The 23,275-nt window shown below is 42.1% G+C and overlaps 1 protein-coding gene across 1 annotated transcript in view; it reads right to left on the bottom strand.

Annotated features, from left to right (window-relative positions):
* The window catches only part of PLAA (phospholipase A2 activating protein), an 801,260-nt gene that overhangs the window by 349,564 nt on the left and 428,421 nt on the right, over positions 1 to 23,275 (bottom strand). The window contains exon 8 of the mRNA XM_069630922.1: positions 12,399 to 12,556. Coding sequence (XP_069487023.1) covers positions 12,399 to 12,556 — 158 coding nt within the window. The remainder of the gene's footprint in view (positions 1 to 12,398; positions 12,557 to 23,275) is intronic.

Raw genomic sequence — 23,275 nt, 5'->3', positions numbered from 1 at the left:
CACCTAACTCAGTATTGCTCTAAATGTACCAGTGATAAATCAATGTCCACAGTGTCCTAGCTATTCAAGTCACCTGAAGGTGTAGGAAGTGTCTGTGCGGCATCCCCAATGGGTATCATCTGATTTAGAGGAAATAAGTTTGTTTTAAAGTGTATTTTAATTGATACTTATATTGCTCCATTCTGAAGAAGTCTTATACAACGGACTGTGAAATAAATTAATAATTGTTTTATCAAGAAACCTTGAGTGTAAGTGTTTATTTGTATAACTGCTAATGTGAAACTCTGTCACAACATTACTGCTCACATTGATCCCTCTTGAGATAAGCCTGACTGCTCAGCCATACTACCAACCTGTGCAGTTCAGACTTATACCAAAGATTGGGTCCCTATTGCCAGGAGGTCAAGGTTATTGTAGTGCACCCAAAGGGTACTGCATTCAATATTGCCTAACGCCTTTTAAGCAGGTTTCTTCCATTCGTGCATAGCCTAGGCTGTAAATCACACTGCAGGGTGATGTCCTGAAAGGACAGCCAGTCAATCAGGACTAGTTGCAGTCAGGCATTCCAAGACACAAAGGACAGGGGAGCTTTGGGACCGTACCTGACATCCTATCCTTCCAGACACACTGGAGCCATAGGTGGACTTTAGGGCTGTCGCTCACTAAAGACAGACAAAGCTCAAACCGGTCTCAACGCACAGAATAAAACCCAGAAAGACCTCACAAACTGAAAATGGTGAAAAAAGAAGACCGGGGCCATTTTGACAAAAATGGTCACCCCTGGGTGCTGTACTGCAGCCGAGGGTCCAGCCTGCTGTAGAAAAGCACAATGGTAGGAAAAAGTAAACCACTGGCACCAGCCATTTAAAGTAGTGATGGTAACAAAAATGTTACATGAGAATGTAGGATAAGGGGCTACTAGGTAACCTCTCCACCCAATCACGCCACATAAGATGGTGTGTGCTGGACCTACACAGAGAAAAGGCAAGTAAAGTCAATTGCACTTTACTATTCTTTGGAACTGTAGTTCACACAAAAAAAGGTATTTAAACCTTATGAGAAATCTAAATGATTTTATGTGTCATCATACAAAAAGCAGACGCCTATGGAGTTAGTCAGAATCCAAACACAGTGAAAATACGAAATCCAAATCAGGTAAAAACACAGGAGACTGAGAAAAAGGTCTCACTCACTCCAGGGCTAAAATTAAAAAGTCTTAAATCCAGCAAAAGAGCTGGGGGTCTCTAAGGTGGGAGGAATTTAGCAATTAATGAAAATTCTCCCTAACACGGTCTTTCAAATAAGACCTTAAACTCAAATGGAGATACATGGTTCTGGTTATTATATATGCTATTCAGAAACATACTCATCACTAAGACACCGCCAGAGACATGGAAGCAGTTGATAATCATCAACATTTTAAAGAAGGGAGATCAGTCAGACCCTGCAAATTACTGCCCAATCACCCTCCTTGATGCGGGTGGCAAAATCTTTTGTGCCTTGATCCTGCAATAACTGGAGAGATGGATAGAGGATAATCATATATTAGACCAGGCTCAAACTGGGTTTAAAAAGGCATGAGCAGTACTTTAAATGGTATTGTCCTGATGACATTAAGGGCCCAGGTTTGGGCAACAAAAAATGATTTGTTATATATAGTCATGATTGATTTTTCCAAGGCGTTAAGACACTGTAAATCGTGAGAAACTATGGGCTAAATTAAGATCATGGGGCATTCCAATTACCTTATTAGCCATATTGCAACATATCCACGATGATAATAGTGTTCAAATACGCTTCGATGAGAAAGGACATTTGACAAATAACATGAGTCACTAGGGGACCGAGACAAGGGTGCATTTTGGCGCCATGCCTTTATAACCTTTATATAGTGGATTTAGCCATTGCACTGGTGAAATCCGTATTTGTCAGTCCCAAATTGGATAACAAAGATATTTTGGATGGCCTACGCAGATGTTATTTTATTCGATCGTAGCCCCGTGGGCCTCCAAAGATTACTCACTGCATTGGGGGTGTATGCCAAGCAAAATGACCCTATAATAAATCACAGTATATCAAACGTCCTTCATCTCATGGAAAAGGCTACTAAAAAATGTGGATTTAAATTGTCAATTGAGGACTCCAACAAAACCCTGGTGAGGGGTTTCCTGTACTGGCCAATTCTAGAAAGCAGGCAATCATTGATGGCCTAGAAGATAAAGTAGACTATGATCCACCAGATAGGGAAGATTCTGGGATTGTTCTTTACTTTTTCCATAAAACTGCTTATTAAATTCTACGTTGGCAAAGTGGTTCCAACAATATTATATGGAAGTGAAGTTGAACCAGTGTGCTATGACTTGAAATGGGACAAACTAGAAGGAAGGATCTGGAAGAGAGTATTAAATCTCTCTCTAGCAACCCCAATGCCTTCCTTACGCTTTGGATTAGGTCTGCAATCTCTCCAAGCATGTTTCAATTGGCGGTTACTTTCTCTATGTGGAAAAATGGTCCATCACTCCCATGACACACTCTACGAAGTCCTGCATCAGGAACTAATGGGCAAACTGCAAAAACCTCTTAAAACACTTAAAAGAATCCACAGAAATCATTATATCTAGGTGCAGCAGTACTATGCAGGACTTCAATACTAATCCTGTGAGAGTTAAGAAGTCTTGCAAAGAGATGAATTGGATTGATACTAATGACCAAACTAGAACTTATCACCTACATTACACCTTTTCACAGGTAGATAAACCTCATGGCTCCTTACCACGTTTTTTCGAATCGTCTCCTAACCCTCAATATCGTAGCCACTTTTTAAGGCTCCGCCTGAAATTATTACTGACTGGTGAAGTCCTCAGAGCTTCTGCTGCTACAGCGGACCCTAAACTGGGTATTTGTCATTACTGTAATTCTGAGGGTTCAGTTCAGACGCAGAGATATATTGGTTGATTGCATGCAATTAACGTACATCTGTACTAAATATCTGGGACTTTTTTTTAAGGGAAATGTATATGTCGACCCTGAAGTTATTTGGTGTAGAATGATTGCAGGGCAAGAAGTATTTCTAACAACTGAAATAATAAGAATGCTTGGCTTGAAATGCTAGACCTCCAGAAGAGCATTGAAAATAAGATCTAAGAAATGTTCTGTGACCCTTATTAATAATACACATGTACAATATGTATAAATATGCTCAGGTATCTTCGGATTTCTGTTTTACTATGTCATTTTATTAAATGATATATATGTAGTATGTGTAAGGAATATTCTTTTTGTTTGGTCTTCAGATTTACTTCGTATTTTATTAATGTGTAAAATGAATGTGGAATTCTGTAACTATGAATTATTTGTGATACCATTTGAAATATCAGATTTTGATCAAAATCGAATTAAAAAACAGAAAATGCAATACTCTGCACCTACCACTAGATGTCAGCCTATGCACAGCTTGTGATTCTAAGCAGATCCACAATCCTCAGAAATTTGAGTGTTGTGCCATATCACCTGCTAATTTCATTTTTTATTGTGTTTTGGGCCTAGAATAAATTTAGCATTTTTGTACATTCCTGCCTAAATCAAATTATTCTGTGCTTTACTTTATTTTTTTTATTTTGGTTGGTTAAATTTTAATATAACCTTTCAAAACAGTTTTTGTACAAATAATCATTAAAATGTAAATACAAGATACAATTTTTTCATTATTTCGCATTACATTTGAGAAGTACATTTATTCATTAGAAATTTTGAAAGTTTTGAGGGAAAGAAAAAGCCTATTAAGCACCATCATCCGAATTTCAATAGGAATCACAATTCAGTAGTACAAAATCAAGATCTAATATGTAAAAATTAATCACTACACAAATTTAAATCAAGGATTAGGTTTTGAGTAGAACTGTGTTTAAAAATTGCATAGTAGCTATTCTTAACGAAATTTTAGGTGTAGCAAACAATTCGTACCATAATTCATCAGTAGAACGGTTATATAATGTAGTTGTGTTAACTTATAGATGATAGTTTCCCTCTGCCTCTCCAAAGCAACACACACAATTAGTATGTGTTTAAGTGTCTCCTCCATCCCATCAATTTTACAGAATCGACAATATGATGCTTCAGCTTTAATTGGGCCTCTTCTTAGTAAAATTTGTTTTGTTGGCCATAGATTCATCCGGAATCTCAATGTTTGGTTTCTTAGTAGCGAAGGACATTTTAGCAGATAGTCAGCTGCCTGCCGACATTTTTTGTGACCAAACAGAGCTCTATCAAAATATTGTAGTTCAAGACATCTCTGTTGAGTACGATTCCAATCAAGTTGATATAATTTTAGCTTAGCTCTATTTGGGTTGTTAAGTAGAAAATCCAACAATATGTTTGCTTCATTCATATCGGAGAAGACAGTATTTCTCCAGTCTGTCGGAAACATATGTTGAGATTGTAATAAATAGTCTGCCAGTATTGCTAGCAGATTGTTAGCCATCAGGCCCATAAGGCATTTTTTAGGAAAAGACTGCATCTTTTCCAAGAGACTTGAATATGAATTGATAGGAAACCCAACTCAAATCTCAAAAGAGCATTTGGAGTTGAGTTGGGAAAATTAAGAACTCTTTTCCAAAATTTGGCTTCAATTCTATTCCAGTACCGTGGTTTTGTGGTAGCCATGTTTCAGCCCCATAGGTAATAATGGGTATCACCTTTTGTTGGTAAAATGTTATTACATGGGCACAGGAGAATTTACCAAACTTGGCTAATAATATCTTTGCTTGCGAAATTAGAGTTGCAAGCTTCCTATGGATGTTACTTTGTTGGGGCTTATTTGTAGGTGAGTTGCTAAATATAACACGGAGATATTTGTATTCATTAACCAGAGCGAAATTTTGATTATGTAGATACCAATTATAATGTTTCTGATGTTTCAAATTATTATTGTCTAGTTTCATGACTTGCGTTTTCTCTAAAGAGTGTTAAATTATTTTTGATGACAAAAAGTTCCAGTTGCTTAAGTAGCATCTGTAGGCCACTTGGTGTCTGTGATAGGAGAACTAAGTCATCCGCATAGAAAAGCCATGCGATGGCCTGCTTGCCCATCTTGGGTGCATCGTTGATTACTTTCAAAAACTCAATGCCTAGGTCAAAAATAAACAAATTGAATAGGGTTGAGGCAAGAATGCAGCCTTATTTAAGGCCGCGTTTATTGTGAATGGTTTCTGATAGTAGCCCATCCAAGTTTAATTTGACCTGCATTGTAGTGTTGGTATGAAGGAGAGCTATCGATGAAATAAGAGAACGTGGGCAACCAAAACTCAGTAATTTGCTATACAATAATTGCCGGTCCACCGAGTCAAAGGCAACACGAAAGTCAACAAAGGCCAAATAAAGAGGTTGATGTTTTGTTGCGTAGGCTGCTTTGAAGACGTTAAGCGTGGTGATGTTAATAGCAGTACCTAAACCCGCAACAAAACCCGTCTGAAAGGGATCTCGTCGATTTTCATTATTGGCCCAGATGTTGAGATCTCTTAGAATGATTTGAGTGTAAATTTTCCCCGGAGCCTCAAGAAGTGGTATTGGACGATAGCTTGCTGGATTTGTGCGATCCCCTTTTTTATATATAGGGACTATCACAGCTTGGCACCAAGATGGAGGGGTACTCTGCTTTATCTGAACGGAGAGAAATATGTTATACAAAATGCTGGCCCACAGTTCCGGATTTTGTTTAAGGGTGTAATTTGATAAGCCATCTGGCCCTGGGGCTCTAGATGAACTAGCTCTATTTATGTAATACAACACATCATCTCGATCAAATTTGAGAGAGAAGGAAGAACTAACCGGCTCCAGCTGCAAATGAGCACAGGTATTTTGTGGAAGATTGTACATATTTGTGAAATAATCGACCCAACTTTTTTCAGACACACCAATAGTTTGTGATGAAAGTTGAGAGCACCTTGTGCCTATGTTAATTAACTTCCAAATTTGAGAGGTGTTTTTACTCTGCGCCACATGCAGCGACCATTCACCATCCTTTTGAAACATTTTTGTTTTGTGTGCCTGTATCCAATTTTTGTAATCGGTCTTCAACTTGCGCAGGGCAGTCGCGATATTTTGGCGAAAGAAGTGTAGCCTGTGTCTTCTGTTTACGAAATACGGACTTTAAGTCTGACTGATTGATCAAATGCACGAGTAGGACGGATGTTATTAAATATTTTACCACTAGATATGTTGGGGGATGCAAATAGATGCATTCTATCATAATATTCCAAAGGAGCATATGCCTTCTCTACAAGAAGGCGATGATCATTCTCTAGATCTTTACCAAACGCTTCTAAGTCAGGATTAGACCAATATAATCTATTTTTTTGAGAGTTTACATTCAGATTTTTCAGTTGTTGCTGTCGTGCTTGTGTTTTACTCTGGGCATGAACTGTAATTTCCATTGTCAACATCAAGTGATCACTAGATGTAGTAGGCAAAATGATGAACTTAGATATTTTGCTAAAGAGCGTTCTGTCTACATACACAAAGTCAATGGTTGCTTTGTGTGCTCCACTTGTCCAAGTGTGAGAGGGTGGAATATCACTTTTGAGAGCATCATTCAACATTATTAAATCCGATGTGTCATTGAGTGACCCGTTCCGAATTTCCTTTTTTAGATGGCATCAAGAGATGAATGTTCAAATCTCCTGCAAGTATTACATGTGCAATATTAATGTTGGCAGCTATCTTTTCCATGATTGTGTTTAGATCCTTGATAAAGATAGATGTAAGAATAGCCACAGGGTTCCAATTAAAATTAACTATCGCAATTATTATACTTTGAAACAAGATTATAGAACATTGCATAAAGGAGTTGAGAGGGCCATTCAGCTACATTAATTACAGTGGAGATGTTAGAGATTGTTGCTACGCCAGACATTGGTCTACCTTTTTGGCCTTTCAACGCAGGGACCAAGTGAATGTGGTGATTGTCCCAGGAGGGTGGCATCACCATCCAAGTTTCTTGTAGTAGCACTACATCAAAATTTGTTAAAAGGCACTTTGAGTTGTTCAGTAGATGTTTGTATCCTCTAGAGTTCCATCTCATAATTGCGATTTTATATGTCAAGGGACATAATTCATCAAAAACTAGTTACGCATTCTTACAGCAGCAACATTTATCGGGTTGTAATACAGATGTTATATTTTCTCTTGGAACAGTTGTGATAGTTTGTCCTACATCCCCAGCTCCCTTAGACTGTTGTGGACTCTCAATTAGAGGACTTTCACCAGTTGTGGCAATTAAGCTAAAACCAAGGTCAAAAAGAGGATCTGGCAGACCAAATCATATTAAGAATCGCACAAGATCTAATCCAAAGACAGGATACAGTTGAGTCATCATCAGGGAATTCGACCCAATCAATGTCTCCTGAAGTAAGATCTTCCAATACCGGAATATCAGAAAATATTTCCATGATACTTTTCCTGTTCATGGTATACTTTGGAAAAGAGCCACCTCGACAGCTAAGAAATATGGAGTATAGTTGAGGGGTCTTTTTATTCTTAATGCTAAATGTTGTTGGACTCTTTTTTTGCTGCATTGTACCTCTGATAAGGAGTTGGATTTCTCAGTCTCCACTGGTAATTTAAATGAGACATTCTTTAAGCCCATTCTCTGATCTACAGTTGGTAGGGAGTCATGGGTAGAGCCACACAAAAATGATTTCATGGCAGATTTGAGCGTCTTTTGTTCTGAGGTTAGTGCAACTAGATAGTCTTTGAGGATAAAATATCATTCTGCATATTCACTTGTTGCACCGGTGTATCTACTTTAGTAGGTACATTTTTAATGCCCGAGGCATTCACCTCACACACGGATTGTAGGGTGATTAATTTGTCACTTGTTAGCATACTTTGCATTGAGGTTTTTGTAGTGGAAGCAGTAAGTTTCATCAGCGGATGAGACACTGCTGATACTGGATGGAATTGACTCAGTCATTTACAGCTTTCCTAAGTTCTTTGCGAGTATGTAAGGAATCAGTTATCAGAGTTATTCTCATAAGAGCCCCTTAGCAAAGCTATCAAATGAGCCTCAGAGGGTAAATTCGTCGAGCTATTTTCACATTCCGCTACAGCCTGAACCAGCTCATCCAAAGGAGTGTGACTCAAATCTGTTTGCGGCTGGTTCGGCACGTCTTTCACACTTTTTTTCTTTTCTTGAGCTAAATTGGAATATTTTTTTGTTATAGCATTAGAGGGTTAATATCGAGCTGCTCGCTACCTTCGAAAGAGATTTTAAAAAACTGTTTTGAGTGGCTAGTGGATGCCATTTTTTTAGATTTCTGATTTTTGGATTTTTTCAGATTCCTAGTAGGTTCAGATGTGTGTTTTTTGGAATTTTTAGCAAAAATTGTGTACGCTTCTTTGGAGGATTGTGCACATTACACTATTAATGGTATCTCAGCTAAAGTGGATGCAGGTAGTTCATTGGTGGATGTCGAAGGGAGCACAATTGCTGCCTCCGGTGTTTCTACATATGTCTCACATATGATGCCCTCAACAAAGGGAATTGCAGACTCTAGAGATTGTATTGATTTTTTAAAATGAGCATGGACCACATATTGAGAGCGAAACTGCTCAATTGTCAGTTTTAGCATAGAGATAATCTCTGGTATCTGGGTTAGTGGTGGTAAGACAACTCCATCATCAAAGGCTTGCCTCTGTGCCTAAGAATCGGTAATTGTCTTTTGCCAGATAGTACTAGTTCTCAGATTATCAACGGTAGTATTTACTTTGGAGTCAAAAACTTCAAATAATTTGGCAAGAGACATTATAGCAATATTCATTACTTCAAGTGTTATCAACAGGGATTTCTTTAACGAAGATCCTCTATTTATTACAGAATTATTTCGATTTGGCCTTCTTGGAGTAGGCGGAATGAATGGTAGAGGTCACAGATTCAGATATACTTTAATTCCGGAACAGAATAGGAGATTTAGACAGATCGTGATCATTCTCTAGCCGAGAAGCAGGCATTTGTCGAGTGAAGATCAATAATAGCCTCATCAGCTACAACAATAATGCTTTTGGACTTATTTGATGGAGGCACAGCATTGCCTGTGCGAGCATTTTGTAAAATCATTGTGTCAGATAATGAGATATTACATGGTTGTTCACAACCTTCATTATTGTCATTTGGATGTAGTGCTGTTGGTGAGCTCATTAGGGGTTGTTTTATAATCAAGCATTCTTGAATATCTGGGACCGGTTGAGCCTCAACATTCGATACACTTAAATTCGTTAATTCTGGCATGTTTGCCATCAATCGACTAGTGTGCGATGTTCCAAAGTCTCTAATATCACCAGCCGCGGTGTTACAACGGCTGCGTTTTTTCCCAGCTCGTTTGTCTGATTGCGGGCCTTTAGCAAGGAGACGAGATGGTTTTGGAGTTACAGGATCACAAAATGTGCGTAGTCGTGCAGGACAGGGCATGTCCGTGCACAGAGTGTAAGGTTTGCCTCTTTTGTCAGCCAAAGAGTCAACAGAGCTTTTAAAAATAGAACACAACTGTACAACAGATAGCTAGAAAAGTATTAAATCGTGAATAATATCATAAAATATGTCCTTTAATTATTGATAAAAGTTAATGAACTGGATATTAGTCCCATTAATTAAGATAGAACAGAGAAAATGCCAAGTCTTAGGGTAAGGAACGCCCGACAGCTTAAGGAGCTGCCAGAGTCCGACTCTCCCCCCTTACCCTATGGACGGAGTACGTATGCAGCAGATCAAATAGCAATTTAGAACCTCAGTCTGATCTACTCACAGGATTGGAGCACAGGCAAAGATCACAGCACAACAGCGGTTCCAGCCCTTACTGCCTCCAGGGCTTAACGCCCCAAGGGTGGGTGTGCCATAGTGAACCACTTCCTGTAGGGTCACGTGATCAGTCACGTGACCGTGTAGAGAACCGCCCCTCCTGGGAACGATTCAACAGCAAGAGCGGATGCTTGCAGTGCTACGTGGGGGCAAGATCAGCTGGTGAGCTCTTTACAAAAAGCAGTTCAGCACACGCTTCAGTCGGAGCAATTCAGCTTTACTCACTCTCCTGAGAATAGCCTTGACTGCTCTCCATTGCTACCTTGATTGGATTTTAGTGAACCTCTCAAAGTTCCCCTGTTCACTATAAATAGGTAGCCTCGTAAAACCTGCACACCAGGCCAGACTCTAGAAATCCACCTCAATACAAGGAAATCCTTCTGCTTTACTTACGTAGTCATTTTGCTCCTTCTTATGGGGAAAGTGATTAGTCCATAAGACTATCAATACTGGGAAACTTTCTGCATTAGTGAATTTCTTGTACTGCACCCTAGAGTGAAGTGCGGTTAGGATAAACTGATCAGTCCCGAAGACTACCAGTAATAATAGGCTATGTCCCTCTAAATGAGGTTCTTATGTTAGAATTGCGTACATCATCCTAAAATAAAGTGTTGTTAGGATCCTTGTATCTTTATAACTTTTTCTGCAATGGCTTTTTGTTTACAATTGCAATTGCAATGTGTCCAAGATGGGCTGGTTGTAGCGGATACTTTCAGTGTTTTGAACTTTTTGCTTGTGCACTTTCGCAATTGCCATGAATGGGTACCAAGAGTGGCAAGCCCTCCAAGACGGCCGGGTCATGAGATTTTCATCTGTTCTTTGACCATAATCCTCTTTGCCCTTCTTCCCGTACTCTCTCATGCGCAAATATCATATGGGAAGCACTTTCCCAGGGAAAGCTGCTGTTTTTCGTGGCAAAATGGAGGTCCAGGTGTAAGCCCAGATGAGGGGGCTGGGGCTGTCTGGTCCCAGTCCACATCAAGGTGCATGAATGTGTTGCTGGGCAAAGTGTGGCCATATAGCCACAACCTGTTTGAATGGTGCATTAGTAGACCTGGGCGAGCTTCCAGTCCAGACCTTGGATAAAGGATGACTCCTGTGGCCATTCGACAGATCATCTTTAGAGCCGAGACCTCTATGAAGAATTGCAGTCTGCTGAAGAACACAGGACGACCATTGCAGCTGACAAGCATTGCTTCAAGTCCCAGGTGAAGCCCAGCTCCTCTGGCCCGATCGTAAAAAGGCCCTCGTCAATGCTTTGACCCCTGGAGTGGTGGGAACAACGAGTCTAAACCCTGCTTGATGAGCCATGCCTTCCGATTCTTCTGAAGTGTCTCTGGACCAACCCGTGGACAGACCAGCTCTCTCCTGGGCTACCTCACTGCAGCAGTCGCTGTTCCAAGTGCATTCTTGGAGGATCACCAGATTGTGCTACAAGAGACCTGCTCCATTTGCAGCCTTCTAATCCCAACAGAAGCCGTGCAGGGACTCCCATTGCAGCCTAATCTTTGTTTGTCTAGAAGCACTCCTGGATCTTTGTTCTAATTTTATAAATTTATGAAATTTAGTAGGATGCAAGGGAGAATAGCAACCCTGACACTGGGTTGTGTGAGGAACTAGAGAAACAACAGGTGTCCACACACTTATGACACTCCCGACTCCCACTGCAACCAGTCTTCACTCCCTGGAGGTTTCCTGTGGTCGCCTGCTCCGATGAAGTCTTAATTTCTTCACAAGGGTGTTTAGCTAGGCAGCGCCTGGAATAGAATATCAGGTACCAAGACCGACCAAAACAAAATTCCTCATAGGAAAGTGTCCTCTCTACCAGCGACCCCTGGGCCTCCTCCAAACATACCACCTTCGGAAGAACGGGGCCCCAATGAAACACAGCACTTCAGCAGTGGTCTATGGAGAAATTGGCTAACAGATATGTACCCCTCCCCCGCCCCATGGCCCAGGCCAGGGGAATGAAGCTGAAGGCTACACTTCCCTGTAAAAAGTCAAGACCGGCTCAAAAGCAAAACATTTGGGGGTCCGTAGAAGTGTGTAGTGAAAGTTACAGAAAGATAAATCTTTCCTAATATTTGCCTAGAGGTTTCATTGCATAGTGTGTATTTTAAAGGCCTAATAAATGATTGCATATTGTTGTACTTACCTAACAGGAATTATTGTTTTGCTCTGTGTGGACTCAATGTAGTCCTAGACCACTCTCTCAACCCTCCTGAGTCTAAGCCTTGCCGCTCTGCTACCTACCTTGTTTGGGTTTGGCTAGAATTCAGTGTCTTTCCTATTCACCATAATCGGTTTGCCTCCCAAAATCCACCCCAAGTTTGAATTTTGGAAAACCATCTTAACAAGTGCCATTTTGACAACAGACTTTAGAGAAGTGTTTGAGGGACCGAGGGAGAAGGCACCTATACCAATATGGTTCATGCCTATGTAACCAATCTAGCACATCATGGCAATATTATAGATTATATGATACAGTGGAACATGAGGCGAACATTACACTTACTAAAACAAATTGTTATGGGAAATGTTAACATACCTTCCCTTCAAATAAGACTTTCCCAGAGGTTTGCTGCGTGGCTCCAGATGAGCCAACTACATCCCCAATTTTCATCCATCTCTCTTCGTTAACACTCCACTGATAGGCTTCAACTTTCCCGTCAACTTTTATCAAGCGTGTCTGTCCTTCTCTGGACCCTGGAAACGTAAAAAGTTTGAGGTCACTGCAAAAAGGAATGACAAAACAGACCTTGAACAAGTACGCACAAATCAACGTATTCCAAGACTGAGCTTATGAAATTACTTAATACAAAGGTTAAGTAAGAGTGTTTTTATAAGAGGGATTAAGCACTTTGAAAGTAAGGTCGCAGATAATTCAAGCTTCGTGTCCACTGTTTGAGGGCACAAGCAGAAACTAGAGGAAGTGTAAACCAAATTCCCTGAACATTTATGGAATAATGGAAAAGAAGCCACCCAGAACACAAAAAACCTTGTGGACAAGTAGCAAATCATTGTGTACTATTCAGATAGGTCTGGACCCCAACAAGATCACTGAGGCCAAACATCACAGACAATTCCAACTCGGACTTTACTAAATCGTGTCTTAATAGGAAACTCAGCTCCATGTATGGTAGACCGAGCTGTTAAATAGCGCCTCCTCAATGAAAGCTTACTATGCAGGACAAACCAATGAGGTAACCTTTTGATCAGTAATCTCCAAACATTTGGTATAATCAGTTATAAAAGTGGAAAAAACTGTTGTTTATAAAAGGAATTGGCTGGTTAAGTTACTTCAATAAAAACAAACTTTTGGGAGCATGAGGTAGCGGTGCAGAGGGATACAGACTGAGGGTTCCCTCTTTTCTTAGAGAAGGTGGGCCTCACCCATCCCAACATGCCTCAAAAAAAGGGAGGCAATTTTTGCTACAGCAAGTGCCAAATGAGGTCAGTGGGCCCGACCAACGGCCATGCCCAATTGGTACATCGATGGATCGGGGTGCAAGAGGCAGGTGTGAAGACCTGCCTCAGTCAAGTAGCCACTGAGTATGGCCAAAGGGCATCCCCATTTGACAAGAACAGCAAAATAGGGAGACAAAATCCTTAGCAGAACATTCTGATTGCATATCATAACTCCACCACTGCCTTTGAAAAACAATAAGTTAGTCACCTCCAGAGACTGCTCCTAAGGGCATATATGCAAACACCAAAAAAAATCAATGTACCCAAACTATGTACAGAACTTGAGCAATGAAAAAGATTTAAACAAAATCAAATGAAAAACATATGGTTAGGGGATTTTACCAGAGTAGTGCCTCTGGCAGAATTTAGGAAAGTACACTATACAAAAATGAGACTTCTGACTACCCCACTCATTGTCAAAAAAGGTTGGGCTAGTGATATATAATGTCGTATTCATTAATACCTTCCCATTCGGAAAAGTGATCACACATGTATAACAAACATTTCTGTTTTGGAACTGTCAAATGCAGTGGACTACCACATGCTATTCACACAAGAAAAACCACATCGCTTATACATACTCAAACATACACTGAAAATCATCATTCATAAATGAGTCCTTTATAAATGTATTGTTCAGACCAATTTAGAAAAATTAAAACAAGGAGAAAAACAGAGCATACAAATGTAAGTTACAATTCATCACTGGATGATCAGCTTAGTCCATTTCTAAAAACAATATCATCTGTACGGGGTTAATTAGATAAATGTACTGACTTAATTCACTTAAGCAGTATAATGATACACAACTTCAATTATTAGTGAGTCGGTTGTCAAGTGTCGACATGTTTCGGCCCTTCTGGAGATTAAGACACTATCTCTAGTGTCTCTACACCCAATGATTTATTTGGCCTTATTCAGGACAGAATTTCTTTTAGAACTTATGGAAACCTCTTTCATATACCCCAACAGGTTAGCACAATATCCTGGATGGACATGAGCTCCAAACCGGCTCCATCGTAGCCGTGACTACTCTTGTGTTCTTATTTCTATTTGCCGGGTATTCGTAGGTCAACCCTTGTGTGTTCACAGAACCCAACCTATATTAGGAACTTGAGTCTGTGTTATGGGACTTATTCTCCAGCGTTGTTAATTAGACGCCCAATGGTGCATTCATTCACCTTTCGAAAAAGCCACCCTTTTCACATCTCAGGGTCACCTCTTAGCCAATTGCCTCATAAATGTAAACTCCTCGGCACCAAACACGGGAAACTGCATCCAAACGGTTGCTTAGGAAAGTCCACCTTGAGGTTTAAACTTCTAAGGTTTGGCCTGAACTACCAAATGGTTTGGCATCAATGGACAAGCAGCCAGGCTTAGTCCAAGGAGGGAGGAGTGCTGCGGTAGGTACACAGAACTCGGAGCACACCGTGGTCCAAGGAAACTCTTATACACTGTAATGTTACATAAAAGTTAAGTATATATTTTTTTACACTAAGGCATACTGTTCTACTTCTAAGTCCAGGTAAGTAGAAAAACAGATTCACAGTAAGAGCACTTGCAATATCCTTAAGCACAGGTAAACCATAGGCATTCATAAGTGTGTTCAGAATAGCTTTTAGGCTAACAAATCACATAATAAAACTACCTGAAACATCTATGCAAACTGTTCCAAACACGTATAACTTTGTAGCCAACATGTCTTAGCAGTCCAACCCTATCTGCTATGAGTCTCGCAATGTTCAGAGGGGTCACTGGGAAAGCAGTGAACAGGAGTTAGGCAAAAAAGCAGGAAAAGCAAAGTACAGTGTCAAAAGTGGTAAGATCCCTCTGGATTTCCTATAGTTGCAGGTAAGTAACAGTTGGTGTCTCTCGTTCAGGGACGTTAGGATGACCAGCTGAAAGATTGCCCCAATAACCAATGTCCCAGGGAAGGCAGATTTCCAGCTAGAGCAGAAAGGGTTGTCCCCCCCAATGCAACTATGGAGACCTGGAGGGGTTCAAGATCCATACTATCGGCAGCCACTAGAGTCTCAGGATCAAGCAAGCAGTCTCCACATAAGTTTACCAGGAGATAGACCAGACCCTAAAGTGAAGAAGCAGTTGCTGCAAACGGCTCCAGAGGTGAGGCGACAGCAGACCCGGTCACAGGTTTCTCAGTCTTAGCGACAGCAGAAAGGGGCTTCTGTGGATCTGGCGGCAGATCTCGAGTAGACGGGGGCCCAGCAAAGGATCTTCTCGGTTCTAGCTTGTGGACACCCTTTTCAGTCTCTGTGGAGCAACGGTTTTCGCAGCGGTCAACTCTTCTCCATTTCTCGGTTCTTGCCTCTGGTGAGGGTACTGTCTGGAGATAGCTAGAGTTTATGCAGGCTTAGAAGGGTGCCCACAGTTTCAGGTGAAACAGCGCTTCCGGGGACGATGCACAGTGATGCAGCACAGTTCCAAGGGTATTGGTGAATTGCAGGCCGTGGAGGTCGTAGCACTTCCAGGGATGGCACACATTGTAGCTTGTCTCGAGACTGGTTAGGCCCACCACTCTATGGGAGGAAGTAGTCTTCTTCAGATCTTCCCTGTCGCTTAGAAGTCGAGGTCGGGCAGCAGCAGTTACTCAACAGGCTCTGGCAGTCGTTGGACGGGTCTGGCAGCATCCTTCGTTGTCCTCTTCAAATACTTCTGTTCCAGTGGTCGACTGAGTTTCAGCTCTAGGACCTCCGAATGTAACCAGGAACACCGGCTGGGTTCACCAATAATGCCCACGCACCATTCAGACTTGGGGGGCGGGGGGTTGTCCAATGGGGACAGGCAGCCTAACGGTCAGAACTGGTGTGAGTAAGGCGCACTGCAGGAAAAAGGACAGGGTACTTTTGGTCACCTCCCCCACTTGCTGTCCTGTCAGCCATTATGAGAAGCTTTGCAGGCTTTCGTTGGGAAGCCTGCCAAAGACAAAGGGACCAGAAAATCCTCCCCCACTCAGATAGGTAGAAGGACCCAGAAAGGACAATACATGTTCAGGGCTTAGGAAAGTAAAACCACAATTTTGGCTAAATGGTGTCCCTGGTGTCCCCTGCCACAGCTGCGAAGAATGCCTGTGACAAACGTCCACAACAAGTTATGCAAAATGGTACAATGCCACCAGCCTGAACAAAGGGCTTGTCACAGTAAAAAAAAATAAAAAAATAAAAATAAAAAAATAAAAAAAAAATTATTGGAGATACGAGAAAAGGGATACAATGTCTCCCCTCAGCACACCCCATAAGGTGGGGTGTTCTGATCTCGCAAAATAAAACACAGGAGGGATAAAAAGGACCCACCTGCCCTGGAAAATACAAAGTGAACTAACTAAAGAAACAAAGTTGAAGCTCTAGGAGCTGCCAGCAACACTGCACAGAAAGTGTGGTGTCCTGCTTTAGGAAATTGTAGATGCCAAAAAGTCAAAAGCAAGGCATGACTCCAAACAGAAATAGCAAAAGTGGTCAAAAAAGTTCCATATACTGAGTAAAAATGGGAGTGAGTGTGGGAGGGGGCGGGGGGGCGACGTGTCAGAGGTTCCCAGTCACTCGGGAGAATTAGCAAAAAATCCCGGTGTCAGGCAAAACAGTGCTGGGGGGGACTCACTGAGAGTGGAGATTTCACACAAGAAAACTATCCTAACCCAAACATTACAAAGAAAAGATCACACACTAGTGAGGTTCATTTTGATATAGCTTAAGGATTACTAACTATAAAAACAGAAAAAATATAGAAGACTACAAATAAAATGAAACATTAAAAGCAACACTGCTGGAACCGCAACCCACCTTTTTGTTCTCGATTGTGGCTAATGTGCCATTAATGGTTTTTATTTTGTTTGTGTTCTCATTTGCACTTTTCCTATGGATGTTAGTTTGGTGTTAAAAGTAATATGAAGACTATAGTAAGAGTTAGTAAGGGTTATTTAAACAAACGTGGCAATAGGTTTATGCTTTGTGACGGAGAGTTAAGTTTCACAGAATGTTAATTTTTATTTTAAGCTTAGAGTTTAATAACAGACGTTAACATTGGTATTAACAACATTTTTTTTAAAGTACAGTATCTAGAGGAACCCCTTACATATAGTGGCCTATGGAAAGGAGGGGTTGACACTTTGCCAACAATGCCCAGAAGGCCATTAACATAACATTAGGGTCATAACACCATACATATATGGCCCTGCACTCTTAGAAATTAGATAAAGTGATCAGTTAGAAAAAGTAACTTGGTACATTTCAGTAAACCTAAATGAAATGCAGGGATTTGAAAAAACATAGAAAATCATTGGTACAAGCTAAAATGCTAGGTTTTGGGTAGAAAAGGGACCCGGTCACATTATCAGAGTTCAGGTAAGTGTCTTCCAAAGTCACTTTAGTGTAGTTTAAAAATTACTGAAAAGTGCACCAAAAGGAAAAAACATTACTAAGTGTTAGGACTAAGGATCAAGGATGCCACAGTGAGAAGCAATTGCAATGTACACGGAGTCGTAGAGGATAAGTCGTGAACGCAAGACCTATTTCAATTAGGGAGTAAACATTTGCGAGTGCCAAGTATTGGACAATTAAAGATGCAGAAAGCATATGCGAGACAGAGCAACCAAGTCTCCAGAGGCCAAGAGAAGTAATAGCACCCAATATAATTAAATGAAATAGCACTAAATAGGAGGACAAAATGGACAAATCATGGTCTCCTCACACGTGGTGCAAGATCAGAAAACAAGGCCTATTCATAATGCTTAAGACGGAGATAGCAATGTACCTTCACTCCCTTTTATTTTCCGGAGAAGAGAACAGTCAGCAAGGTCAACTACAAAGAAGAGGACTTTGCTTAGGGACTAACTGATGAAAAATGGTCGGCTAATTGGCCAAGTGGGCAGTTGTCGGACGTTGTTCCCCGCACCTGGGTTTCATTTTGTTTTGCTTACATGCTGCTAACAAGCAGAATGTCCAAGGTTGAGAGAAAGTGCCAACCAATCAGGATGGACTATGCAATGGTGAATATACATTGTTGCAGAAGCCAATCCACTGCTGTTATCCTCCTATTATCTGTATTATACATAGTTCGAGGTTGTTCCAGGCGTGCCTATTTGATAAGGGGCAGCCAATGATGTTACTAACACCTAAAAAAGCTATAGGTATATATGTTCCCTTAACGTATCCCTCTGTCCGATAAGTTATTTGTCACGTAGCCGGACGTCATAGCCAACGTATATTGAGGTATAAAGCCTTTGTGTAGCTGAAATGTATTTGAGAGCGTGTGAGCTACAATCCGTTATGCTTGCCAGGTTTCCCTACTTTATTGAACTGATAATAAAGTACTTTGCAATATTCTTTGAGTTTGTCTGGTTATTTAGGCCTGAAATTAGTTGTTATGGTAATCGCCTCAATCACTTGATACGCTCCAGTGCTACTGTAACACATTAGTTTCTAGACCTGCATCTGTTATTCTCAGTTGTACATAAAGGAAATGTAAATGGGGATCTCCAATCTCTATTGTGAATTTAATTTGAGGGTGAACCTCATTGAAGTAGCTGTAAAAGTCCATCAATTTGCGATTTAGTGCCTGACCATATGCCAAAAAATGGTCAATGTACCTCCTCCGGCACACTTGGTTGTTTGATAAAAGATACACACTGGAGAATAGGGACTGGTCAAACAGATCATCTCCTCAGGCCTTCCAGAGATGGACACTCACTCTGACCTTGTGTTAGGGAGAATTCTCAAAAATGTGTTAATTCCCTCCACCTTACAGACCCCAAGTAACCTTTGCTGGATTTTGAGGACTTGATTTTTTCACCTGGAGAGAGTGAGACCCTTTTTCCCCACTCTCTCATCTATTTTAAATGTGATTTTATACACAGCGTTTCTTTTGGTTATGGAGTCTAACCAACTCCATAGGCATCATCTTTTACAACTGTGTCACAAAACACCTTCAGTGCAGTGCCACAGGAAAGTCTTCCAGATTTCCCAAGGTTTAAATACCTTCCTCTGGGATCAACTACTGTTTCCCAGAGCAGGAAAGTGAAATTGACTTTACTTCGCATTGTAACTTTCTAGACCCAGCACACACTATCTTACAATAGAGTGCTGGAGAGGTTACTTAGAATCCTCTTTTGTCTAGCTTCTTGTGTAGCATATTATATGTTATCCTTTCCTCAATTGACTGGCTGGTGGCAGTGGTTTCGTTTTGAGCTACCTTGGTTTGCATTTATCGTGTTCGCGACTCCGGTAAAGTAACCGCGGGAGCCATCTTTTTCAAAATGGCATAGAGCCATCTTTGCTAAAATGGTGCCAGGTCTTTCTTCGCCAGGTCTTTGTGGGAAGGTCCTTCCAGAGAGTTTCTGTGCGCGCCAAACCAGGTTTGGGCTCTTTGTTCATTTCGCCTTTGGCAGGGTTTCTGAGAGAAGCCCGCCTCTGGCGCCCAAGTGTCTGGGGCAGGCAGGAAGTGAGGGAGGTGCCCGAAACTCCCTGTGCTTAGTCTCCTAGGAGACCCAAATGCACTCTGTGGTGATTGGCTGGCTGACTGTTCGGCAAGGACAGCCAAGCTGCTGGGTGAGTGACAGCTAGGCTGGAATGAATGAGAGAGAACTGAATAAAAGGTGAGTCTTTTGACTTGGAAGGCAGAGTTGAACACTGGACGAAGGCACCGAAGAAGAGCTTGAAGAGGATGCCTGCTGCAACTCCTGGACCGTTGGTTTGCCCGGTGAAGCCCTGCTGCAGCGACTACTTGCCAAGTTTGCATAGACAGAGAAGCCCCTGCAAGAATGACTTCTCCCTTTGTGTTGGTGGGACCAATCAACTCCAAAGTAAACCACCTGGACACGCACCTCGGAGCTGGTTGAATTTCCTCAAAGTTGCTGCAGGAAACCGTGTAGCCAGGGAGGGGGGACACCAGATTATGTGCGTTACTTTTAAGCTGGCCTAAAGCTTTTGGAAGATCCTCCGGACTCCCACGAAGCAGGACTGACTAAGCCTAAGCCCCCTCAACAGAGTCTGGAACCCCAGAAGCAAGGACAATCCACCTTGACAGCCAGGAACCGCGCTTATTGCTATTTGCTGTACCTCAAGGAGCTGAAATGCGAAACAGCCACTGAAAGTGAAGTTTGCCGGTTGCCAGTTTTTTAAAAATATTTTATTGATTTTCACAATACAGGTTGCAACCTATGACATTAGACTCTCAGGGAGTCAGCCAACTAACAACCACAATTTGAATCCATGAAAAATATTTGCCATACTCACTATATATTTTAGACATGATCAGCACATCGTTTATAAGGGTTGCACATCCGTCATTACATAGCATATTATTGAGCATCTTCCCATTTCGGCCAGATTTTCTGAGCTTTCTCCGGACAATCTCTGGCCGTGCATACCCTCCGTTTCATTGCTATGCATATGTCCATGTCATTGACCCATTGTGCAAACTGCGGGGTTAGTTCAGAGCCCCACAGTTGTCCTATATTCCTTTCGATCAATGCAGTGGTGGTTGAGAAAAAAACAATCATAACGAGTCATGGTTTCTTCAGCTTCCACTCCCATTAACAGTAGTTTATGGTCTCTGGGAACCACATGTCCAAAAACTCTTGCGAGCATATCACAACATTGCTGCCCATGTTGCTGAATTCTGGGCAATCCCACAGTATATGAAAGAATGCGCCTTCCGCACTATTGCAACGCAGGCAGTTCGGGTCTGTGGTTTTGCCCCAGCAATAGAATATACTACCCAAGAGTAGCACTATGTAATATCTTTAGCTGTGTAAGCCGAAGTCTAGATGATATGGCCATTTCACAGGGGTACATCAGGATCGTGATCCAGTCTTCCGGCAGGATCTCACCCACATCCCTTTCCCATTTAAATTTTAAGCTTGCTAATTCAGGAGTAGCAAAGGAGGTTATAGCACTGTGCATTGTAGAGGTTATTTTAGTGTCGATACCGTCTAGGATGATATTTCTTTCCATGGGAGTGCAATCCAGCATGTTGGACAGGGACAGAAGATTGCTTGGTAGTGCATGCTGTAGTTGTGCGTGATGATTCCTTTCAGTATCGGGGAGGTTGAATTGAGTAGCTAAGTTCTCAAAGGCATACATTTACCTTCCGTAATTACATCGCCAACTTTTGTTATGGCATTTGTAACGCGCCTATACACAAGTGCTTCAAGGCGCGACGAGGCGGGGGGGGACAAGGGGAGAGACAACGATCCTACTAGGCCAGGTGTCATTCAGATCGCGCAAGTGCAAGGGTAGAGGGGAGGGGAAAAGTGCAAAGGGGAGGTGGAAAGGGGAGAGTGCAGTACAGGGTTAAGAGCATAAGGATAAATAACAAGGGCCAGCTAGTGGCAAGTGCGAGATAAGTGCAGAAAAGTGCTGGGAAGGGGGGCTGTAGGGATGCAGAACACAGTCCCGCGGTGCAAGGGGTTGCCAGGGAAGCAGTGCAGGAGAGAGTGGCTGGGCCAAGGATCGAGAGCGGTAAGTGGCCCAGTTGCAGATTCAGTGCAGTTTCAGTAAGTTTAGCAGGGGAGAGGAGGAGAGAAGGCGAAGGCAAAGAGGAAGGTTTTGAGGTGCTTCCGGAACCAGAGATGGTTCTCCTCGAGTTTCAGGGAGGCAGGAAGGCTGTTCCAGAGGGAGGCCCCTGCAGCAGAGAGAGATCTACCCCCAACTCGTCGTTTGGAGAATCGGCTGACCCTGAGGGAGTTGGAGGCGGATGAGCGAAGAGCTCGAGAAGGAAGATATTTAGGAAGAGAGAGTTGAAGGTATTTTGGCCCAAGGCCCCAGAAGGCCTTGTGGACAATGCAGAGGGTTTTGAACTTGATCCTCGCAGTCACTGGGAGCCAGTGTAGTGATTTCAGTCCTGGAGAGATATGGTCCCTGGGCTTGAGGGCAAGGACAAATATTGCAGTCCTGTTCTGGATGAGTTGCAAAGGGCGGAGAGTAGAGGCGGGCAGATTTAGATAGAGGCTGTTACAGTAGTCCAGCTTAGAGAGAACCAGGGCTCTAGAGACAGTGAGCTTCTGGGGGAAGGAGAGGAAAGGAAGGATACCTCAGAGGAGGTGGAGCTGGTAGTGTGACTTCTTTGAGATGTCGGATATGTGAGGAGAGAAGGAGAGTGTGGAGTCGAAGATGACCCCGAGGTTTTTTGCCTTGCAGGTAGGAGCAGGAAGAGGGCCAAGAGAGGCCGGCCAGAGAGCTGCAGGGAAGGAGGTAGTGGACGTGCCGATGAGTAGAATCTCAGTCTTACTGGCATTAAGGCAGAGGTCGTTGGCTGCACACCATTCCTGGATAGCAGAAAGACAGTCGGAGATGAGGGAAGGAGAAGAGGAGGCCGAGGGTAGCCTGAAAATGAGCGGGTATCATCCGCATAGCACTGAAAGTAGGGGCAGAGAGTGGCGATGCGGTGGGCGAGGAGTGCCAGATACTGGTTGTTAGGCAGAAACCTGTGCAGTTCCCTTAGGGACCACTGCAAAAGATTTAAGACTACAGGTGTTAGCAGTAAACCCACTTGGTAGCAGTCTGTACCACCCAGATTTACCTGGTAGCTGTGGCTGAGCAGTCAGACTTCCCTCAAGAAGAGTTAGGCAGTATGCAAAGTATACTCAATAGGCACCCAGATACAATAATACAAGCAAACACTGACCAGAGCTTTGGTATCAAAGTATATAATTATTTATTTATAAACACACAGTTGAAACACTCCAGCACTCTTATTGTAAAATATTCTAAACACAGTTACTATTATGATATATACACCCCTTTTCCCCTTATTAGAAAATCACAGTAAGACACCACTTATTTTCATACAGAGGTGAGCGCTTAACTAGATTGCACTCTACTAAGGTTGTGAAAAAGGGAGGGGAAAAGACATAATATGCAGGGTTACACTACTCTACGATTCAGGAACACTATTAGCAAGGCAGAGAGCAAAACGTCACTGGTGAGCCACAGTCCAAAGGCT

This window comes from Ambystoma mexicanum, chromosome 6q, assembly GCF_040938575.1.
Source record: "Ambystoma mexicanum isolate Mex_15411 chromosome 6q, UKY_AmexF1_1, whole genome shotgun sequence".
Lineage (NCBI taxonomy): Eukaryota > Metazoa > Chordata > Amphibia > Caudata > Ambystomatidae > Ambystoma > Ambystoma mexicanum.
Note: the sequence above shows the minus strand (reverse complement) of the source record. Positions and strands in the feature narration are given on the sequence as shown.